This window comes from Styela clava, chromosome 6, assembly GCF_964204865.1.
Source record: "Styela clava chromosome 6, kaStyClav1.hap1.2, whole genome shotgun sequence".
NCBI lineage: Eukaryota > Metazoa > Chordata > Ascidiacea > Stolidobranchia > Styelidae > Styela > Styela clava.
In genome coordinates, this window is record NC_135255.1 from 3,614,654 (window position 1) to 3,636,240 (window position 21,587).

Below are 21,587 nucleotides of genomic sequence, written 5' to 3' on the forward strand. Positions count from 1 at the left end.
CGAACAAAAGCCACGAAAAATCACTTAATCAGATAACATGAACCAAACATTAAAATGCAGACGTACTTTGCAACGCTGTACTCATACATAGATAGTAAACATAGATCACAACCACGACGCTAAATGTGTAAATCAGGACATTGAAGTTTCAAATCGTAGCTTAGGTGTGGTTTATTAAAAGCCAATTGCTTAAAAAAGATAACTGTGTACTATGTACTTACTACTGTAAGATTAGACAACGTTATTATAAGTTTCGTCGATTGTTAGTTATATTTCTATCTTTTTGAACTTTTTTGAACAACCTGATTAGGTATCAACTAATATCCATAATATACATACATAGTTTGCAACCTAGATTCGACATACTGAATAACAAATATGATTACCAATTTTATTGAGTAATGTCACAATAGAAAAATATATTCAACAGACACATGAGGCAATTTTCAGACAGTGGCACATTGATCTAAATTTTAGGCAACTTGCAAAAATGCAATAATTTTTTCGTAAGTGTAACAAGAGTGATCAGTTATTTCCAGTTGATGAGCTTGTCACAGACGATTGTTGCAGTTTGTTCATGTAATATCCATTGAAATCCAACCTGAAATACAAAAGTTGTACAAAATAATGAAATACAATAGGCTTTTATGAAGATAGATTCAGAATATCACAATTCGGCGCTCCAGAAGAATGTGTACCAATATGGAGGTTAACTAATTTTATTCGCCTACTTCACATCAAGTTGTGTGAAAGGACGGAGGCCTATGGGCAGGAGGTATATTACTTGGCTAACACAAACAGTCCCCGAACTTGTAATAGAAATAGAATAAGGAAAATCAGAAAAAAATCATGGCCTAACCCTAACCTGGTTCACGTACTAAGGGAGTATCCATAATTCTTTGTAGTGGCCTTATCATAAAGATTTACAACAATTTATTCTCCAATTTACATTCATTTAAAATTCAAAACAACCGAAGTCTAGTGGAGGTGGGAGCACAGTGATAAGTCACAAGGTTTCACCAGTTTAAAAACAAAGTAAATATGAGAAAATATTTCTTTGCAGAATTGCATATGAAAGCCGAATATGCATTAATATTAGAGGTCACTCGAAAAGCGATCAGAATCAAAATTTAAAAAAGGTTCTTGTTTGTATCGAACTCACTAACAACAGGTTCCTTCATTTCAGAAAATCATGCTGAACTAATAGCAAGATCTGATTGGTCGATTATCACGATATTCCAAGAACGGATTCGCACAAGCCTGTGTGAAACTCCTGATTCCGACCAAGATATGAACCATGTATCTGCCTCTATACCAGGGGCAGGCAAGGTTTTTGGACCAGGAGCCAAAAATTTTGTCCACCTAGACTGGCAGGCCATGTCAGTGTGACGTAAAACGTTACATTTTATTAACAGAATGACAAGAATGCGTAAACTATGAACAAAAAAGAATGTTAAGAAAGCGTTACTCGAGGCTGCGCATGCAAAAGAAAGAAATGTGACAAGTTCGCCATCGAATCGAGCTAGAATACGTAAAGTTTTGTTAACGTCTCCATTCCCCATACAATGGAAGTCTATGGCAACCTAAATACAACTTACACAAACTGAGATCATAATCTAACAATGCTTTTCATCCTATATATTTCAATAACAACAGCTATGTAGTGCATGCAGAATTGGTTGAAGGAAGAGATTCATGGCAGCATCAGGCAGGCCAGATTTAATCACCCAACAGGCCGGATTTGGCCCGCGGGTCGTAGTTTGCCCATGTCAGCCCTATACCTATCTGTTCTAACATTACCAATCAAATCACAAAGGTTCTTACAATAACAAGATAATTTCTAATCATCCTACCTGTAAATGATGTTGTACATAACATGTTGGCCCTGCTCACGGCTGATGAAACTGACTCTGTCCAAGAGTTCAAGAAATTTTTCTGTGAAATTCTTTTCAAAAGTTCTAACAATTCCTTGATATTCTTCATTGGAAATTAATTCATCCAAATGACTACTTACTTCCTAGAACAAAAATTTTAACAGAATGTGAATATGCGGCCGTTGGAATTCAGATACAATTAATCAAACTTATTAATATTGGCATTAAACTACAATGAATAATGTCAAGTTAATGGAAAGGCTTTACACATAGCTGTTTGATATAAGTGTTTGAGCAACCAAATTAAATAACAATTTAAATGAGAAAATACTTTAATTATGTTAGTATCATAGATTGGAGCTTTAGTCTGTTCAGCCTGGTCACATGACGACTGTCTTAACAAAATGTAAGTTATTGGGAAGGCTATGCATGAGTAGAAAGATTCTGAATTTTACAATTCTTCAAAAACCAATATCTTCCTATGTTCTTTTGTTAATCTAGATAGCTAATCAGATAAGATACACCTGGTGCTATTTGAATGTTTGTATTCAATAAGTGTTATTGAACGTGTTTATTACTCAAAGATCCAAAAGTAGCATCTACCTTATTACCGGTACCTAATTCCCCATGACCGGTAATAACACAGTACAATATTCACTAAACATAGGAGTCATCGAGGGTAAAGGCAACTCATTCTAAAAATGTAAAAGGCGTCAGATTGATGTAGGCAACTGCAAACATTTCTAATAAATTTTTACCTTGCTAGTCGTTGCTACTTGTTGTTGTTGAAACTTGACTTCACTTTTAGTTGGCGGTCCAGATAATGTCGAATGCTCAAGTGATTCCTTCAACATCTTGCTATCGAGTTGTCTGTTGAGGCTCTAGAAAATGAAGGTAAAATAGTTAGTGTTTTCTACTGTCTCGGTGAGGTGCAAGCATATCTGGTAAGAAGATAATGTCGTAAGTTTCGACAATCAACATACATGTGGCGATGGTTGATATTGGACTGTATTTAATCCTTATTAGAGGATATGTATACCAAGTAGCAATAACGTTAGAGTCATTGAATAAAGTAATTTTAATTTACTCAGAAATATTAATCGGTAAGTAACAATGTGTTCTTTTGTTTCTACTTTAATAAATTTATTGTGGGGCTCCATAAATGATAGTCAAACTTCTCACGAGCTTCATATCGCTAGAAGTTTGAGAACCCTTGAGTTAGATAACAAATTCAATAACCGCTATAGTGAAGCTTTTACAGTAATCTAAATTTTCAGACAAATCATGTCTCAAGGTGCGTTATATTATAATAAACTAGTAGAGAAATAGCTAGATGTCCCACCTCCTGTAACAATTAACAGTCCAACTGTCCCATAGCCAGCTTGGACTAGTTACTCATGAGATGCAGTGGCTTACCACACAGCCATTTCAGTAATTTTTCTCTCCCGGGATTTATATTAAATATACTATCCTTATACTAAATATAAGTACATACCTGCATAAAATTGCAAAAGCTAACACAAAGCATCAGTAATTTACTCAATATTTTGAGCAGTTGTGTATTTGTTAGAAGACAATCTTTCAAACATTGCTGAAGAAAATCATTGTGAAAATCCAGAACTTCATCCACATTATGTGCCTGAATATTATTAGGATTGATTATTGTTATGAAGCATTAAACGAGTGTACATATACGCAATATCTGGCTAATAAGTCGATACTCTGGACCCAAGTTTATTTGGCGTGATTTCCTGTGGTTGACGCCTTATTGGCCGGCTCTGCTTATTTTCTTTTTCTGGGGCCTGCTTATTATTAGTTTAGGATCAGAAAATACCAGGAAATTGGGGGGAAAAAACATGCCTTTCCATCATGTACCATGAATCAGCATTCTCACACCGTGAAACTGGAACATCTCTGCTGTTGCCACAATTGTGTATGCATTATGAGGAGATGCAATTATCGATAACATCATGAGATATAATAGAAACTGAGGAAACAACAAGTAAAAAAAAAAAATTGGTATTTAACGGACCGGACCAATAGACAAAAAGTAACACAATTATTCTGCCTCTGTTTAGTCCTCATTTAGAGTGCTTAAAATTGGTCTTGGCTTCTTTGTCGGAATATACAATATTAAATAGTCGATTTCTAAGACAACATCACCATATCAAAATATATTAAGAAAAAAACATAATTTATCAGGTGTATTACATAAAAGTAACATGAAAAATAATCAGCTATACTTCTTGCTAACATGACAGAAAAGTCAATGCATGAAATACAGTAGAGCCTGCCTGGGGAATGCTATGTGACGGCTAAATTTTTAAAATCCACCAAATTTGAAATCAAACAAGCGAGGAAAACAGAGAAAATAGGAAACAATGAGGAGATTGGTTGAGTAGTTAGTTAGAAAAATGATTTTTACCAAACAACAATTCAGCAAGGAAATCTAAATAGGTAGGTATCCATTCTGTTACATAATGCATAAAATACATTTTCTGGTCTGTATTAAACATCCCTACTTGTCCACACTTGTTTTGTCTATTGTCTACATGAAAAGGACAAAACAATTTATCATTATTTCAGGAATACTTTTACGGACCTATTCTCAAATAAAATTCATCCATCGCTGTTGCCGGAGCCATAAGAAAGCAGGTTCTATTTTACAAAGTAACTTCTTTGTAAAAGGCTAATAAGCACATTCCCAGAAATATGATGTACTGTTTTGATCAAAAGTAACAAAGGCTCTAGATATATAATAAAAGATTCACATACTGTTTCAAGATTGCTTTCAAGAGTATACCAGTTAGGTTCAAGTACTTCAAACATCATATAATATTGAAAACTATAAATGAAGTGATACATTCGTTGTCTGATCATGCAAGCTTCCATGAACCTGGGTGAAACATAATCAATATGTGTTTTAGGTATCAGGAAGGAAAAAGTACAAAGCACAGACTATGAGAGTTTTAAATAAAAATTTGTTCTTACCATGGCTTGGAATATACATTCTCGCGTTTTGTATTTTTATAAGTCATCCATACTGAACTCAATTGACGTTCAACATGTTTGATATAAAAAAGATGACGGAACAACATCTAAAAATCAGAAAAAAATTATCGTCTTATTCCGATACATTCCAGAATCGACAATTTTTAACATGCATAATATGTATTCAGAATTGATTAGCTTTTTTCAATAATCAGTTCATATGAGGAAAAATTAAATGCTTCAAATTTACTGGCTATGTGGTAAAGTCATGTCTGGAAGTTTAAAGTTAGCCAAATTGACTTGATGATAAGTTGACCATTGCTCAAATTTATGAGATCACATCTTCGTTAGTTGAGCACTCACTCTCCAAATTCACCAATCAAAGAACCCACATTCGGTGCAATTATTCCACATTAGCAAAAGTTTGGGTCCAAAGGCCAAAATATTTAAAACCGAATTCAAAAAAATACACCTATAGGAATCTTACATCTTGAACTACATAAAATTTGTAAGCGATGGGACCAGTTGTTAGAAAAAACAAATTGTTTGTCTCCACAACAACAATTAGAAAGACTATTTTATATCCCTTGAGTGTCCAATAATCAATCCCCACAAAAAATTAGAATTTGATAAAAATTATTCCTAATAACAAGTATAACAAGCTTGACTTTACCTGATATTTTGTAAGTGATTTCTTAGATATAACCAAGGACCACGGCCATCTAACGGTGTAATCAAATGCAAATGATTCTAATCCACTCAAATTAAGTTCTGTTGGCCCCAAAGCTTTAATAGCTACAAAAAAAAAAAGTTTCAGTAACAAGCATGGATATAGGCGAAATAAAATTTTCAGATTTCCTACTTTGAAAGTATGTAATAAATAAAATGTTTATGTGTCAGTTTAATGAGATTCAGAAAATTTGAATGCAAAAAATAAACGTAATCACTTACTGCTTTCTTCATTAGTGTCAATAGATAAGATCCGAACCAACTGGGTGATCAGATCATAATTCAAAAGAACAATTCTGAAGGCAGAAATATCACAGTCAAATTGATCTAATTCTATATCTGCAAGCTCTCTTGCCAACCAAGTATGTTTGCACAATGTACCGGATTTTTAAGTGATTGAACATAGTTTTCTGCAGTGCTGCAGCACATTTTTGTGAATTTAATTTCATGAAATGAATTATATATTGGTTAAGCGCTGCTGAACCTGAAAGATTCCTGTCCGTTAAAAATAAAGTAGCTACACCGTCAGTGGCAACTCGTGCAGATCCTTGATTTGAGTGAAAAATGTATAAAAAGTATTATAAATTTGTATGGGAATCCAAGGATATGAAATTGATAACGATTTAACTTCTTTAATAAAATAATTAAAGTTTATAACCTATATATAAGCAAATGAAGTGCCACCCAAACACAGCGAAACAAAATCATTTCAGTCTAAAAAAAAGAAAAACTGAAGGCAAACAGGTGTGGTGAAGCAAATGAAAGTGTGAGAACTGTCAGTATATCACAGTTATGATAAAATGGATTCCAACAAGTCTTATGTTAATTACTTCATACACTTGATATGAGCCAACTTACCTCAGGTCATCTTTATATTGATCTTGATTGGCCGTGCTCATTCTTAATGCAAGTTCAAGGAGTGCTTCTAATCTTGTTGGCATTATGTCTGAATTCAATTTTTAAAACAAATAAAATTTGGCTCAAAGGATTGCTCACTAAGTCACTATGTTACATTCTAGTAACATTCTGGTTCGAATCCTATGAGAAATAAGTATACAAGAAAAGATTGCTGGATTCCTTGCCACCGTGAGGTGGTGGATGTAACCACCGGTTGGCTGGCAAACTGTTCCCATACCTGACATGGACTGGTGAGTGGTAACTGGACAAAACCCCACGATTAGCCATAAAATTAAGTCACCTTATCGACTTAACTGAAAATCACTATCAGAAATTATTCTTATTCAGTGGTTTGTTTTAATATTACTAATATTAGAAATTATACAAGAAAAATATTGGAAATGCATTTGAAGGTATAATAACTGCAAAACAAACATACTAGTCTAATAATTAATAATCAAATCACAATAATAACACAAACATATGGACTTTAAAGTAACAGTATCCTCCTCGTAAAAACAAGGTAGTCAAAGAAATTATGTCCATTCATGCCCAGTAAAATCCCCCTTGTATTCCATTACTTCCCTGAAATAGATTGTCATGTTACCTCCCATTGGCATCTTCATTTCATCTTCTGTAAGATCCATGAAATGCAGAAGAAAATCACCCTCGTTTAATAAGAAATATCGCTTCACAGACTTCAGTCTCCATTTCAAATTATGTTCTTGCATTAGAAGATCAAGCAGTAACTGACTTGCGTAATTGTGAGCCTAAAAATTTCCAAGAAATTTACAAAAATGATGTTCAATAGTATCGATTATTGATTGTTTTTTTTTTCATATGCCCTTGTGGTTGATGACTCAACTATAATGGAATCACAGGTTAAAATCCCACATCAGCAATCACAGCCAAAGTGTAATAAATAGGGTAGGCAATGCCTTCCCAGAAAAAATCCTGCCTTCCCAACCAGTGGCTACTTATGCAGGGCCTGGCTTGGAAAAAAGGAAGCATAAATATGGCATATAAAAATAATTACAGTGATACCTCGGTAGTCAAACATAATTCGTTTAGGATTGGTTCTCGACTGCCCATTTGTACCGTACCGAAACGTTTTTTTGCCATAAGATACAATGTAATTAATTAAATATTTTCCTACGCATTCCAAAATATACTGCATAGACTCATACGGGGTTCTTGGCAGTGCCATGGCAAGTGTGCAAACTAACACTTAGAATAATGTATCAATCGTAAATACAAAAAAAGTGAACCCTCTGAGTGCTCAGACCTGCAATGTCACTATACTTAGCACAATGCCTCCGGCACTTAGCCACCCAATGTAATTATTCTTCGAGTACTATCAAAACAAGTAAATTATAGAATGGTATGTCAAGTTAAACTTAGACATAACGATCACAAGAAAAAACCAATCTCACTTCTTCAATCTGTTGAACATATTCTTTCTTATTCATATTATAAACAATCTCTCTTGCACCTGGACAATGTACTTGTTTTCCACATTCTCGAACCACATTCAGATACTTTCCTGTACTCAGAATCTTTTCTGCACTCTGAAAGATGTTTGAATAAATGAAAATTATACAACATTCACAAATATGAATAAGTATTGAAACATTGCTTATTAAGTCACAACATGAATGACTTAGTAGATCTAGATTTTTTTATTTCATGCTTCATGTTTAGGTTTTAATCTCAAGATAGATTTTTTTAAGTGTTTTTCAAAATATTGTTCTGGAGAAGTCACTGGACAACCAATTACTCAGATAAGCGAACTTGTTTCGGGGAGAACTGTTTGCAATTCTGGTGCAGTATCAATTACCGTAGGCTATTTATTATGCCCGAGATCTCAGAGCTGCAATGAAATCATACCCAGCGCAGGGTGTTACAACCCAATGGTCATGGAATCATAGAGACTTTGGAATACAATTTTGTTGGGCTCAGAAATCAGATAAAGAGCCTTTCAAGTCCATACTTTCGAAAACAAATAACTGGCTAACTAATTCCATACTCGACATGGACTAGGAACCGGATGAGAGGTCGTGGTTCGCCATATAATTGGGCAGTCTTATCACCCTCCCTCTCCTCGGGGATAAGTATTTAAATCTTGTCCTCTTATCTAAATAAAATGTACTGAAATAATGCTTTACAAAGAGTTATGGTTACAAATAAAATTCCACACCTGAAGCAGAAAAACTGGTATCCTATCTCTGCATAAAGTGTATCTCATTTCCCAGTATTGGTCATTATATTCTTCCTGTAATTTTTCTTTACTTATCTTTTTGTTTTCTTCTACCATGAATTCACCATATGGATCATTGATTTGCCCCCTGTAAAAACCCATCATTTAACCTAATATCAAGGGTTATTGGTAGTTGGGGGTGCTGACTCCAACCATACAGTCGTATCGCTCCCCCATGTCTATACAGAAAAACTTTGCATATGTTGTTGTATAATTTTATTATCGTTGCACTTGCAACGCTCTCGTTTTCTGGTTGACGAAAAGTAAATCTCTCTCTCACGCTTGGCTCAACAACCGAAAGCGGAAGTATTTAATTCCCAGAGGTTTATGAAGGAGAGTAAGTTGAAACGATAACCATATAAATTTGGATTTATTGGGGGGATATAAGGGGGTGAACGCATAATTAAGTTTATAATAGAGTTTTTAGAGTTAGTCTAGAATCGAAGCTCACATTCCAGACTTTTTATTTGTCATAAATTTCGAACAATAACTCAAAGGTCATCATGTTGACTGGGCATTCTTCACATACAATCAAGGAAAGAATGCATACACAAAAGCTGTTGTTATCACAATTCGGTTTTCACAGACTTCGGAGCAGAAGTCGAAGTCTGAAGATCCCTCGACCCATTGGGAGTAAGTTGTCGTTTCTTAAATGGCTCGGAGTTCAAGCATTTCATGTAACGTAGAATAATGAACAACTGATTACTGATTACTTTTCCAGACACCACAGCCCTGGTAGATAACATGAGTTCCAGAAAAAGAAACAAACTTACCTATAAATCCATTTCTCCAACATTTCGAGGTATGGAACACTAGCAACTTGTGTTAAATAAGAACATAATTGTTCAGCAACTTTGTTTCTGTAAGAAAAAATAAACATGTTTGTTAGGGAATACTGAAGAGTATCAATGCTTATGAACACGTTAGCTGTCGGCCTATGTCAAAATTAAAGGCTGAGGTTCGAGATTCTGTCAGATCAGTATTTAGTCCAATCCCACTGCATGGAGAGAATGGGGCAAGACCCAATTAATAGATACTGTGTACAAATCAGTTCAACACAAGCGAGTGGAACACCTAGCGGGCCAGTGGCACAGGCAATTCAGTTTGTTATACATAAAAAAATGAATTTTACCAAAAAAAATTGGATTTCAATTTCACAGAATATCGATTACCTGCAACTTAAGAGTAAGGATCACTCGATGTTAGGATTTTAAGCCTTAAATTAGTAGAAAATTGAAAATTTCGGGATCAAACCCATGCCCACCACCTTAACTAGGGTGTAATAAACAGAGTAGGCAATGCTAAACCAGAATCATTCAAATAGTAACTGGCATGTAAACACCTGATGAAAAATACTAATTAAAGAATCAAATTTATTTTCAGAGAAGCAGAGATATTTCACCAGTAATACTAATTACTAACCCAATACTTGATAAAGTTTTATTATGCAAGAGAGAAAGCACAGATCCACCGATACAATGTCCTTTATCAATTGCGGTTGCAATTTCAGCAAGTTTTGACATTTGAGCAAGAGTTGGTTGGAGAAGAAACAGAAGACGTTGCAATGTGAGATTTTCATTTCTACATAAATCATCAAGCTGTGCTAAACTCGACCTATGTTCCTGTATATTGGTAATAAAATATAAGAAGTGAGAAAATACAAAGGCTAAACAGATGCTTGATATAAAATTTACAATTGTATGAAATGAGCCTCAAAAGATGTCGTGATAAGCCGGTTGTGCAAGTTGATGCACAGAGTAAATCCATTACGCAATTTTTTATTATCAATTTTACCTTCCAATTTCTCGGTGTTCCGTGAGGCGAGATAAAAAGTGTAGGTGTTCCGGGGCAAGAAAAGTTTGACAAACGCTGAACTAGACTATGATGGCACTGTAGGTTAAAGTCTTGGGTTTAAATCCCATGCCCAATACCTCACCCAAGGTGTAATAGTTTGGGTAGGCAATGCCGAGCTGGATTGGGGTCCTTCCAAACTATAATAATCCCCTTCGTAGCATTGGCTGCTTGTGGTGACCCTTGTTCGAGGCGAAAGGTGTATGAATAGGTCATAGATATAATATTTCTCACCCTTATTATTGCTTTCATAGCAGCAGTCAAAGCATGATTGACTTGGCCATACTCGAACCTTGACTTTTCTGTCAAATAAACAATAACGATTTCTTGGAGTAATCAATGAAACAATAAAAAAAATAATAATGAATAAACTGCCATGGATCGATATGAAGCATCATTCAGACATGTTTTATTAAATCATATCCTGTTATAATCTGAAGAAATATCTAATGCATTGCAATTTGAAAATATACATAAGAAGTTGAAATAAGGATAGATATATGGACTTGATCACCATTTCAATGAACTCCTTTGTAGAAGACTATTGGGATTCCATATAAAGAATTGATTCTTAGAACAACTATCCAAGACCTGTACTACTTATACTAATGAAATGCAATGTTTCATGAGAATACCAGGTAGATTTCTACCCGATTGTCAGTCGATAATCACTTCGCATTGTCCAATACGAGCAAAAACATACTCTACCTTCAATGAATTTGGTGACAATCGAATGAGATGAAGCAATTGGCAACAATAATTTCACCATCTCGGACAAAGATACATCTATAAAATAAATATATATAAATTATCTCGAAGACAATGAAAATTTGGGTGAATTAGTCTAAAAATAATAGTATTAACTTTAGGTCGGCATATAGATATCGAAGTGGGGAGAAAAGCTGATATAATGACTAACCATATGGTGGTCCCGGCCTCTTATCAAGACAAATTACAGGATAGCATGCATACCATAGGGAATTTGAAATAAACGTATGGTAATAGCCTTCTAATGGTTCAACCCTCCTTAATTATGTGTCTAAAATTTGAAATCAATTGATACATTTGTTGCGAAAAAAAGTGATTTTTTCCCAGCAACAGCAAAAAGAAAAATATCAACAATAATAACAACAACGATTTAACAAAACTACTCATAGGTCAATTTTGTATCCAATGAAATGGAAGACTACCCAACAAAAATATGAATACAAACCCATAGAAGGGTCCAAAATGAATCTCCTTGATCCATATTTATCTTCAGGAGGTCGAACAAGAATGTAAATTGCTTCAAATCCACTGAGAATGGCAATAACATCTTTTACTATTTCTTGCTCTTGCATATGGACTGAGAAATCATTCACAGGGACACTCTTAAAAGAAGTAATATATGAGAAACCCCTAACAAAAAAATGTAATTCCAATCTGCTGTATCAAAATAAAGGTGAAAGCTGGAAATAAACAAAATGTATATATTTGATTTTTAAACTTCTGCTAGTGAAGTGTGTTTTTTGATATCATCAAAATGACTGGATAAAGAATCAGAATATTACTACAGACAGAAGAGAAGAATGTAATACAATAAAACTTTGAAGATTGAAACTCACTGGATGTTGAGTGCTTGAGTCATATACAAAATCAGCAGTTAAATATTTTCTGCTATTATCACCAGCAAGCCAGTATGGTGATGATGGAATAGGATGTTGACGAGGTCTTCTGGCGTTGTGCTGTTCACGCAGTGTTTTCCTGAATGACTCTGCTGAAGGAATCAAACCCAATGCAGATGATGGTCCCGTGGCTTTTTCTAGAGTACTTCGCAACTGTAGAAACAAAATTTGGCGTCGGAAAATTTTATCAAGGCAAATTTCTCCTTATGTAGGTGAGGATTAGGGCTGAAATTTGTCTAGATGAAATATTTTTCATGGGTGAATATTTCTGCAGAAGAAATTTTCCCAGCACCCAAACATGTTATGTCAGTTTTGAGATATAGGATATGATATATTTAGTTTAAGAAAAATTAATAAAAAGGATTGTATTCATAGGTATTTAGAATCAACCCTTATAATTGATACAATTTCTAATACTATGAATGAATTATTCAACTCAGTATCTCCGTATGATTTGTCATAAAATCATGGTTTCAAATTTCAATGAAAAAAGGTGCAATGTAGCAAATTTACAGTAATTTATTGGCAATTTAATTAATATATACCAATTCAACTTCCTGAAGAAAAAATATGATTCCAATTTTGCCTAATTTTATTTGAATTAAAATAAATTGGAAAATATTCGCATTCGTGTATTTTTTATCACACCATATCTAATTGAAGTTCTGAGTCAAGGATGTTCGAAACTACTAAACGAATATTTTAACAGATTCAAAATAATTGTATTCAATATTTTAAATTCTTGATTTTTGAATAATTCAGAATAATTAGGGTTAATTATGAGCGCTGTGTCCTGTGTGTCTGGCCGGTATTTTTGTGCAAACGATAAGCTGTAGCTAATAATTAACACATGTTCATTGTTCACTATAATTCTGGCTTTTCAAGTTCATGGACTAACGAGATGAAAATGTATTTTAGTCCGCGGAGGGTAGGGTTCTTGGAATTTTGATATTCGACATAGTTGACTAGAAAATGGCAGGAAATTATGATAAATTTGGAAACTATCGAAGCTTTTTTTCGGTCACACAAAACAACTGAGACCCAATACATTTAGACCCAATACATTTAATTCTACAATAGTAGATATTATGTTTTGTGAATGTGAATATTTATTCACCCCTATTCTGTTATATTCAAAATCAAATACCAACATTGGAATTTCCAAAATAAATTTCACCTCAGATATTTCTTTTGGGGTTAATTTTGATCCAGATGGTGGAAGAGTAATATTTGATGTACCAAGGATTGAAGATGGAGAAATAGGAATCATTTTAGCAGCTTCTCCTCTCTCCTCGGCATTTTTTGTCAAGGTGGCATGCAAACTTGGTTTGTTATTCAGGTTTGATAGAAAATGTATCATAGAATCCAAGTTGCGAACACTGAACGAAATAGATTTTTGAAAATAAACTCAAACATGAAAACAAAAAACTTTGTCATTTTAAATCTTGTACTGCCATAGGCAACAGCTGCATAAGCAGCTAGCATAGGTGACGATTTTGCGCAACATACAAAGTTGCTCGGAGTTAATTTTACCGAAACATAAATGGGTTTAAGTCACGAAGTGATGGGGCTGGTGGTCAAAGGTCAGACATTACACAGTGTATTCTCCGACTGGTTTATTTTGAAAATCTACATCATTACGAACAAACTGTTGCATTAATAATCATATTGCAATTGAATTATTATATTTTGACCATAAGGTAGGAGTGAAAAATCTGGAAATTTCCATTTGGAAATACCAGTATGTGGTAAAAGGGTTAAGAAACTAAAGGTTTTTAAATTTGCCTAGACCTATTCTACACCACATTTATCGCCAAATGTTAATATTTCAATGGCCGCTAGTCAAACACAACGGCGTTATAATATACAAATTTTGAAACGAAAAAGTGTTTATTAGCATACTTTTTGGACTTCAGTTCTTCATACTTTTGCAAGAATTCCTTGGGTTTGGAAGCTTTCTCACAAATTTTGACAGCAGAACTATGAGTGTTCACCTTCAATAAAAGTTATTATTCTCTTAAATGATTAGAACAGATTATAATTATCAGAATATACTTCAACACCATGAGTAATACATACTTGTGTTGTGACAAAAGGTGTTCGACTTTTCAGAAGAGTTTCAGTGTGTTCTTCAGCCTTCCCTTTGTCGACTCTGAATGATGATTAAACATTTAATATGAAAGATAGTTTAAAAATAATTTTCAACCGTAACACCATGATTTCATAAAGCATGAATATATATCTTCTTATTACTCTTTTTAGACACAAGATATTCTCAAATTACAAAACACAGTAGATTTATAATGGTGAATTTCCAATGTTCCATTCTAAGATTTTAATATGATGTTGTACAAAATCCATGGATTATAAATTAAATCATTTTTCTGATAAGATGGCATGGCATTATTATATGGCAAATCACGATCTCTGATCCAGCTACCAATCCATGTCATATAAGAGAATAGTATACAAGTTATTCGTCCCATATGCATGGATTTTACAGAAGAAGTCATAAACGACCAGCAGTTATTTATGTGAACCAACTTACGACAGCGGAGAGTCAAGCAATTCCATCACACTGAATTATACTCCATAGGACCTGTGAACTAATGCAGACTAATCAGAGGTGCAATTTCAAGCATGTTCTTAACGCTTATCATAATGTGCCAACCACTTGTGTTAGAGTAAGTTCAAAATTAAAATTTAAACAAATAATCAATACAGACTTACTTCAACAATTGTAAGAGTTGGTTGACATTATGATGAATTCGAAACTCTTCACTCATGTTGGAAATCAGATTTATATTGTTGTAATTTTATTTAAATCTAATGTATGATTTGAAAATATTAGAATGTGAAGGTTATCAAGTACACGTAAGGAACCAATATGAAATTTCCAGCAGAACTTGATTCAGACGATTCATATACAGTATACACAGAAAAAAATCAATGTATCAAAATTGAGGATCACATATTAGGAACTATTCAGAAAGAAGAAATGGCTGTAGTCAAACACTAATAAAATCTAAGGTTATCAGAAAATCATATTTTCGTTGGAAAGACTGAAAGGCAACAGTGGGTCTAGTGTCCGTAGTGTGGTGTAGTTTTAGTGGGTGTAGCGTAACGATATTTGCATATTTCTGACCCCCACCTGACGTCAACCAAAAATTCTATCACTGCGACAACAACAATCGCAAGAAAGATAGCCAGCTTCAGTGAGTTCATTGTCACAGACATCCTTACGGGCCATCGATGCTATATTTTGGCAAGCTTGATTATGTGATTGTGATGTCACAGTGACATAATTTTTGAATGACATAGTCAAGTAATAAGGTAAGGGTCAGGAATGATATATAAAAATTTTTATACCATTCACACTAGAAATACTGGTGGCACTAGACCCACAGCAGCCGTTCCATAGTTCAAGCTTCGTTCAGGATATTGTTTTGGGGATTTGCGGGTAAAAAATTTCATTTGGCTTTCGTGTCCATAGGCTGTATTTCAAATTCTTTAAAAAAATTCCATGATTACAGTTCATTTTTTTTGAAAATAGATGATGGGCAGAGTTAAATTGTAAGCAATATTCTGGTATATTATGTGGAAGTGCATGCATTCACTTCAATGAAAATTATATTCATGGTGGACTCATATTGTGTAATGATAGATATTAGAATACTGCAAATAATCAATATAAAATGCGGGGCATTTGGACCATGCATAAATGAACTAAAAATATCTGGAACAATATTTACGATAGATCCACATCAAGCAAACGTTGCATATAGTCACAAACATGGCTTCAAAATAGCAATGTCACATGCCCTCACTCAGAAATAAAGTAGACTGATCTCTGAGCGAAGGTACTACAGTAGGCCAGTAAAATGCCAACAGTTACTGAGACTATAAGGAATTATGGTGTTGAATAGCTCATTGGCAAACACAATATTAGGGTAATCAATCATAGAAAAGTACCGTATATATTTTAAATCACAAAATTTGGTCACTGCATTATCATTAAAGAAAATAACAAAATTATAAGACATGAAAAATTAAACTGCAAAATGAACTGAATTTGATAGTACTAATACCAAACATACAGCTCTCTTAAGTAATATAAGTAATTTTCATTTAAAAGACAAAAAAAAGACTTGATTATTCTCTGTCATCACTCATCGGTATAGTTTTAAGTCAGATTCGGCCATAGTTAGCATATCTAATGGCAGCAGTAGCAATGGTCATGTTGGTCATAATAATGCTTTAATAATTTATAATCACTGTACAGAACTTTTCTAATCAGGACGAGCTTGTGGCATAACAAATACCTTGCACAAATTTTGCATGAAATAGAACTTGAGCACTACAAACTGCGTTATAACATCAAAATTGAGTACAAAAGTTTTTCTCACGGCATGGTAAAGTAGCAGTATAGAGCATTGGGATGAGTTACGGTAATTACATGGCAGAATTGTTTTACTTGCTATCTTGATTTATTCAATTTGTTATTCAAAACTGATGAACTAAACCACATAACTTTTAAAAAACAATAGTGAAATAAAAACAAACTCACTATTCTAGAAATAATCATTTGTAGACTATTATTGAGAAAGTGCACCTTTTCCCACTAACAATAATGGATTTTGGTATATCAATATTACTTGCAAAATATAGCCATTTACATTATTGCCAGCAATACTACTAGATAGGTAGAATTCCACAATACATGATTACAAGTTATATAAAATGTACTGCTTCACCAATTGAAAATATTTTCACTTGAACTTTTTGATAGGATCAAAATGAAAAAACATGTTGAAAAACGAGCCCCAAGAAAATTTTCAGACCCAAAGATTCAGAAAAACTGGTATATTGCACAAAATGATGCAATTAATTAGGATTCAAAAAAACGAAGTACCGGTAATATATTCTACTGAAATCCAACAAGCTTCAGAACCCAAACCCATTTGTTGGGGATTTCAGTTGGCTTGATGCTGTTGAGGTTTACTGTAATACCATTTGACTTGATGGGCTCCCATGGCAAAGATATTGAAGTGCCTAGAAGAGAAACCTTTGAGGTTTCAGCTACGGGAATCGCAGAACCTAAAGTCAGAGATCCAGATTCCGGCCATGTAAAAAAAAATGCATACACTGTTCCTGGCTTTGCTGTATACCTGAGAAGGAAAAGATAAAGCAAAATTATTTTTTATTCAGGGGAATTTCCGTTTGCTCAAATTTGAAACAAATATACTAATTATATATTAGTACAGTGGGAAGCTAATAAAACAGCCTAATATTGCGAACCACGACCTCTCGTCCGGTTATCAGTCTATGGCGGGTACAGGAATAGTTAAATAGTTTCAGTTTTAGATGCATGGAACTGATAGTGGAAAATGCTATATTTGACCATTGGTTATGTAAACCACCCCGTGATGACGAGGAGAGCAGCAATACAGGGACACATAATTATTCCCCATGGGATTTGAACCTGCAAACCCCACGAGGTAATCGGAGGTGCGATGGCAAGCGCATTCCTAACGCATAATATGCATATTATGCTGAGCTGAAATTTACTTGTTACTAGTTACGTACCAAATTCCCTTAGACAGAGTATCATTCTGATGAGTCCAAGGTGTAGAACCATACACAGCTTCACCGATAACACCGAGCCATTCTCCCATCTGCCTCAATCTTTCCTGATAGAGAGCTGGAATAGTTCCTTCTTTAGTTGGTCCAACATTCATCAGCATGTTACCGCCACAACTGATAGTTGTCACAAAAGTCTATATGCCAAAATATGAGGTTAACTTCATATTCCCAGTGGTGTTAATCAAAGTCAAAATTTCAAACGAAAACTCAAAAAGGATTGAGTAGAATAATCACTACCTATAGACAATCATATAGTCGACTTTCATACACACAAGCTTTTGTTAGGAATAAATCGCTAAAAAAAATAGGTGCTTCTGTAGTATGTGCACCAAGATGACCAAGATGACCAAGATGACCAAGATGTTCAGGTAGTGCTCCATCTTGGTACAGATACTCTGGGAGCACCCCAAAATAAATCCTCAAAAGACCATTCTGGGAGACAACATATATTTTTAAACTTTTGAAATGTCAGCCAACTCATACACTGCTAAGTTAATTGAGTTAGGTTAGAAATAAAGAAGTTAATTGTTGTGGAGCAAAAAGATTCAAGTCACAGAGAAATGTGGTAGTTTGAAGAGAATAGCGTGTATGTACTTGCTCTTACTCAGGCAAAAAATAAAGAGGGTTAGTGTTAGTTTGATCTGAACAGGCATCTCCAAAGATTAAAGCACCTTTTTATCAGCTGCAGCTTCTCATTTATGGCCATATTACAAGGTTCTATACAAGCAGTCACTGATATCGGGCAATATGTGAAGATTTACTATTATTTGGATGGGCTGGGATCTTTCTGATTCGGCATTGTCTATTCAATTTATTATTTCCTGGGTGCATGGGGGCATGGCATTTGAACCAGAGATGGGTAATCTGATGTCAAAACAAAACAGTTAAGTCAACACTTTAAGCGTTAGGCCAATGTGCCACCCATACTATGTGTCTTTTCCCAATTTTGTTCCTTGTCATATCTCATTGAAGTAACAAGACACACAACATGGTAAGAAGTCAGCTTTGATTTTATTGGGTTATCTTGTCAATTATTGGGCGCTCCAGAAGCATGTGTAACAATATGGAGGAAACTAATTTTGTTTGCCTACTTTACATAAGTTGTGTACAGGGACTGATCACTATGGTCTATGGGCAAGGGGTGTATTCACTCGATCAACACAGACAGTCCCCGAACTCATGATAGAACTAAAATAAGAAAATCAGAATAAAATTATGGCCTAACCTTAACCTGGTACACATATTACAGGGAGATTGTATAGAGGGAAGAAGCGCAAACGACACACTCTCCCATAAACTATTCATTCGTACCTGGATAAGGTTCTCAATGGACAAATAATCAGAAAACTTTGCATTTCTTCTGAAACCCCAAGATAATCCATCAATTGTCATAGCATTTTCCCACTTCCTTGGTTGCAGAACACCAGGATTGTATCGATCATTGCAAGTGAAAAATCCACCGTGTTTACATGGGGTCAACATACCCCATCTGTCATTGGTTACAACAGTGCTCTGCACAGAAAAATTAGAAAAGCTTTGCATAAGACATCATAAACACTGGCACAGTGGTGGCGGAGAAGCATAGGGTTGCTATTGCGAGCATGGTTTTCACAAGATGCTCAAATTTTTATAAGAAAGGGGAACTGGACAAATTACCGTAGATATTTTTATTTGAGCATTGTAGTACATTGGCTTACTGGCCAAGTTTTTATTAGAAATACAGTTTGAGAAAAAATATGGTCATTGCTGAATTGAGCAAAACTTCAATTAATATTGCATGAGACCTAATTACATGATTAATTATCCTGAATCCAAGAAGAATTAAAATATAAATTTCTGGATGCCTGAAAAATCAAAATAAATGCTGATATAGGTTTTCAGTTGGCCATCCTTTAAGTCGATTTTATACTTTTTATTTTATTTTGCAATTTATTATTGTAGTTTTTTCAATTGTTCATTTGTTGTTCTTACTACCGCTTACACCCACCTTGACAGGACTATCATTATAAAGCCATGCTAGAAATTCTGTGCTATTCCAATATTTATAACTGGCTTCCCATTGTCCATCAGACCAAATTACTTCAGGCTTGTATTTGTTAACAATGTCATACAGTTCAGGCATCGTCTTTTTGCTAATAATACATAGCAGAATATTTGAAAATGGAAAAATGAAAAAAATAACATTAGAGAGAAATATAATTTTTTTTTGTACTTTGAAACATTAAAAACATGTTGAAACTAAATTTGTGCACACCTTGAAAAAAGTTGAAACACTGTAAACATCACATATTAAAACCAAAAAACAGTAGCTTTCTGAGTAGCTGTTCAAAATGTAGACAATGATCATCAGTGTAATAAAGATGTCATATAATATAGCTTAGGAAATAAATATGAAATATATAAATCATGTCAATATATCAATAACTAGATATGATACCTGACAAAATCATTCGTTTTGAAAAAGTTTTTCCTATCATTCTGATACATTGGATTGAACCATTCAAAAAGGGAATGATAAAGTCCGAATCTAACACTTGTGTTCATTCTTATTGCAGATGCAAGTTCACCGACCAAATCTCGATGTGGGCCGACATCCATTGAATTCCAATTCCAAGAAACAGCTGATGGCCAGTTTGTATAACCTTCATGATGTTTACTGGTCAAAACAATGTACTTTGCACCAGAAGCCTAAAAATATTCACATTTAGTCAAGAACTTAACTAAAAAGATCAAAACAAGACAAGCATAACCATTACATAAAGAAATAGGGATAATATTATACACATAAACCTATTTCAGACAAGTGCTTAGAAAAACAAAAATACCAAAATGTGAAATGCTGAGGTAATTGGATATTATATGAATATATCCGACCGGCACAAAGTTGACCATGATATTTACCTCAAAAAGTTTGGCCCATTCAACAGCATCAAAGAATTCTGTTGTAAACTGAGGAGCAAAATCTGCATATTGAAAATCTGGAGGGTAGTTTTGTTTCATGAAATCAGTATGTGTTGTATAGTTTTCACCTTGCCAATACCACCAAAACCATTCACCAGCAGTTCCATTCACTGATGTTCCAAAGCTAGGCACGGAAAAAACTCCCCAATGTATAAAAATGCCAAGTTTTGCTTCATCGTACCTGTATATATAATTTCAATAAATTCATTATCAGATCAGTACAATTCTTCTAGATAAAATCAGGAATTTTCGAGTTGAAAAATATCTTGAAAATGAGAAACTCATAGTAACAATGATTGGTGGTTGTGTTTAATAAGCCCAACTATGCTTGAGTTCAAAGTTGAACATCTGAAGTTCAAACCTCCACCAGTCAACTACCTAACCCCAGCTCAACTACTGTGTTTACAACAACGGGTCATCAATGTCGAACCTAAATAATTTTCCAAATTTTCAATCAAAGATTCAAAGATAGTAGTAACAAGAAAAAACGGTCAAGACAAATACCATGAACACTAATCTACATATCCTGTATATAACTGAATATATTTAGAAACAGAAACATAGCATAACTTACCACTGAGGTAAAGGTCTTGCATCAAGAGATTCCCACGTTGGATCATACTTTCCAAGTGCTAATGAACAGCATACCAAAAGTAAAAATGCAACAAGAGAGGCCATACTACAAACAATATTTAGGCGAGTCTAGGATGTTTAAGAAAA

The 21,587-nt window shown here is 34.2% G+C and overlaps 2 protein-coding genes across 2 annotated transcripts; both read right to left on the reverse strand.

The window, feature by feature from the left end:
• Positions 1 to 156: 156 nt before the first annotated feature.
• Positions 157 to 15,105, reverse strand: LOC120330641 (gamma-tubulin complex component 2-like). The gene is made up of 22 exons (XM_039397517.2): positions 14,994 to 15,105; positions 14,343 to 14,415; positions 14,166 to 14,257; positions 13,441 to 13,642; positions 12,204 to 12,416; positions 11,813 to 11,969; positions 11,308 to 11,385; positions 10,834 to 10,901; positions 10,171 to 10,370; positions 9,522 to 9,608; positions 8,689 to 8,836; positions 7,925 to 8,059; positions 7,099 to 7,261; positions 6,453 to 6,540; positions 5,817 to 5,890; positions 5,539 to 5,660; positions 4,866 to 4,972; positions 4,650 to 4,770; positions 3,370 to 3,513; positions 2,633 to 2,755; positions 1,854 to 2,017; positions 157 to 601 (listed from the first exon to the last, which is right to left on the reverse strand). Exons 1-22 carry the CDS (start codon positions 15,047 to 15,049, stop codon positions 526 to 528), a joined length of 2,691 nt encoding a protein of 896 aa, XP_039253451.2. The 5' UTR covers positions 15,050 to 15,105; the 3' UTR covers positions 157 to 525.
• LOC120330642 (alpha-L-fucosidase-like) lies at positions 15,089 to 21,582 on the reverse strand. Its single transcript, XM_039397518.2, has 7 exons — positions 21,442 to 21,582; positions 20,808 to 21,048; positions 20,344 to 20,594; positions 19,894 to 20,038; positions 19,218 to 19,418; positions 17,850 to 18,040; positions 15,089 to 17,431 (listed from the first exon to the last, which is right to left on the reverse strand). The coding sequence occupies exons 1-7, from the start codon at positions 21,543 to 21,545 to the stop codon at positions 17,188 to 17,190; spliced, it is 1,377 nt and encodes a 458-aa protein (XP_039253452.1). The 5' UTR covers positions 21,546 to 21,582; the 3' UTR covers positions 15,089 to 17,187.
• Positions 21,583 to 21,587: the final 5 nt, after the last annotated feature.

What these genes read in the sequence shown, in the direction of transcription:
- LOC120330641 (XM_039397517.2), bottom strand. Translation starts at nt 15,049, where the DNA reads ATGAGTGAAGAGTTTCGAATTCATCATAATGTCAACCAACTCTTACAA. An exon ending in CACCTTTTGTCACAACACAA is followed by an intron (nt 14,258 to 14,342) that starts GTATGTATTACT and finishes CTTTTATTGAAG; the next exon opens with GTGAACACTCATAGTTCTGC. An exon ending in AATGAAGATGCCAATGGGAG is followed by an intron (nt 6,541 to 7,098) that starts GTAACATGACAA and finishes AATTGAATTCAG; the next exon opens with ACATAATGCCAACAAGATTA.
- LOC120330642 (XM_039397518.2), bottom strand. Translation starts at nt 21,545, where the DNA reads ATGGCCTCTCTTGTTGCATTTTTACTTTTGGTATGCTGTTCATTAGCA. An exon ending in AAAACGAATGATTTTGTCAG is followed by an intron (nt 20,039 to 20,343) that starts GTATCATATCTA and finishes ATGTATTATTAG; the next exon opens with CAAAAAGACGATGCCTGAAC. An exon ending in ATAATGATAGTCCTGTCAAG is followed by an intron (nt 19,419 to 19,893) that starts GTGGGTGTAAGC and finishes TTTTCTGTGCAG; the next exon opens with AGCACTGTTGTAACCAATGA.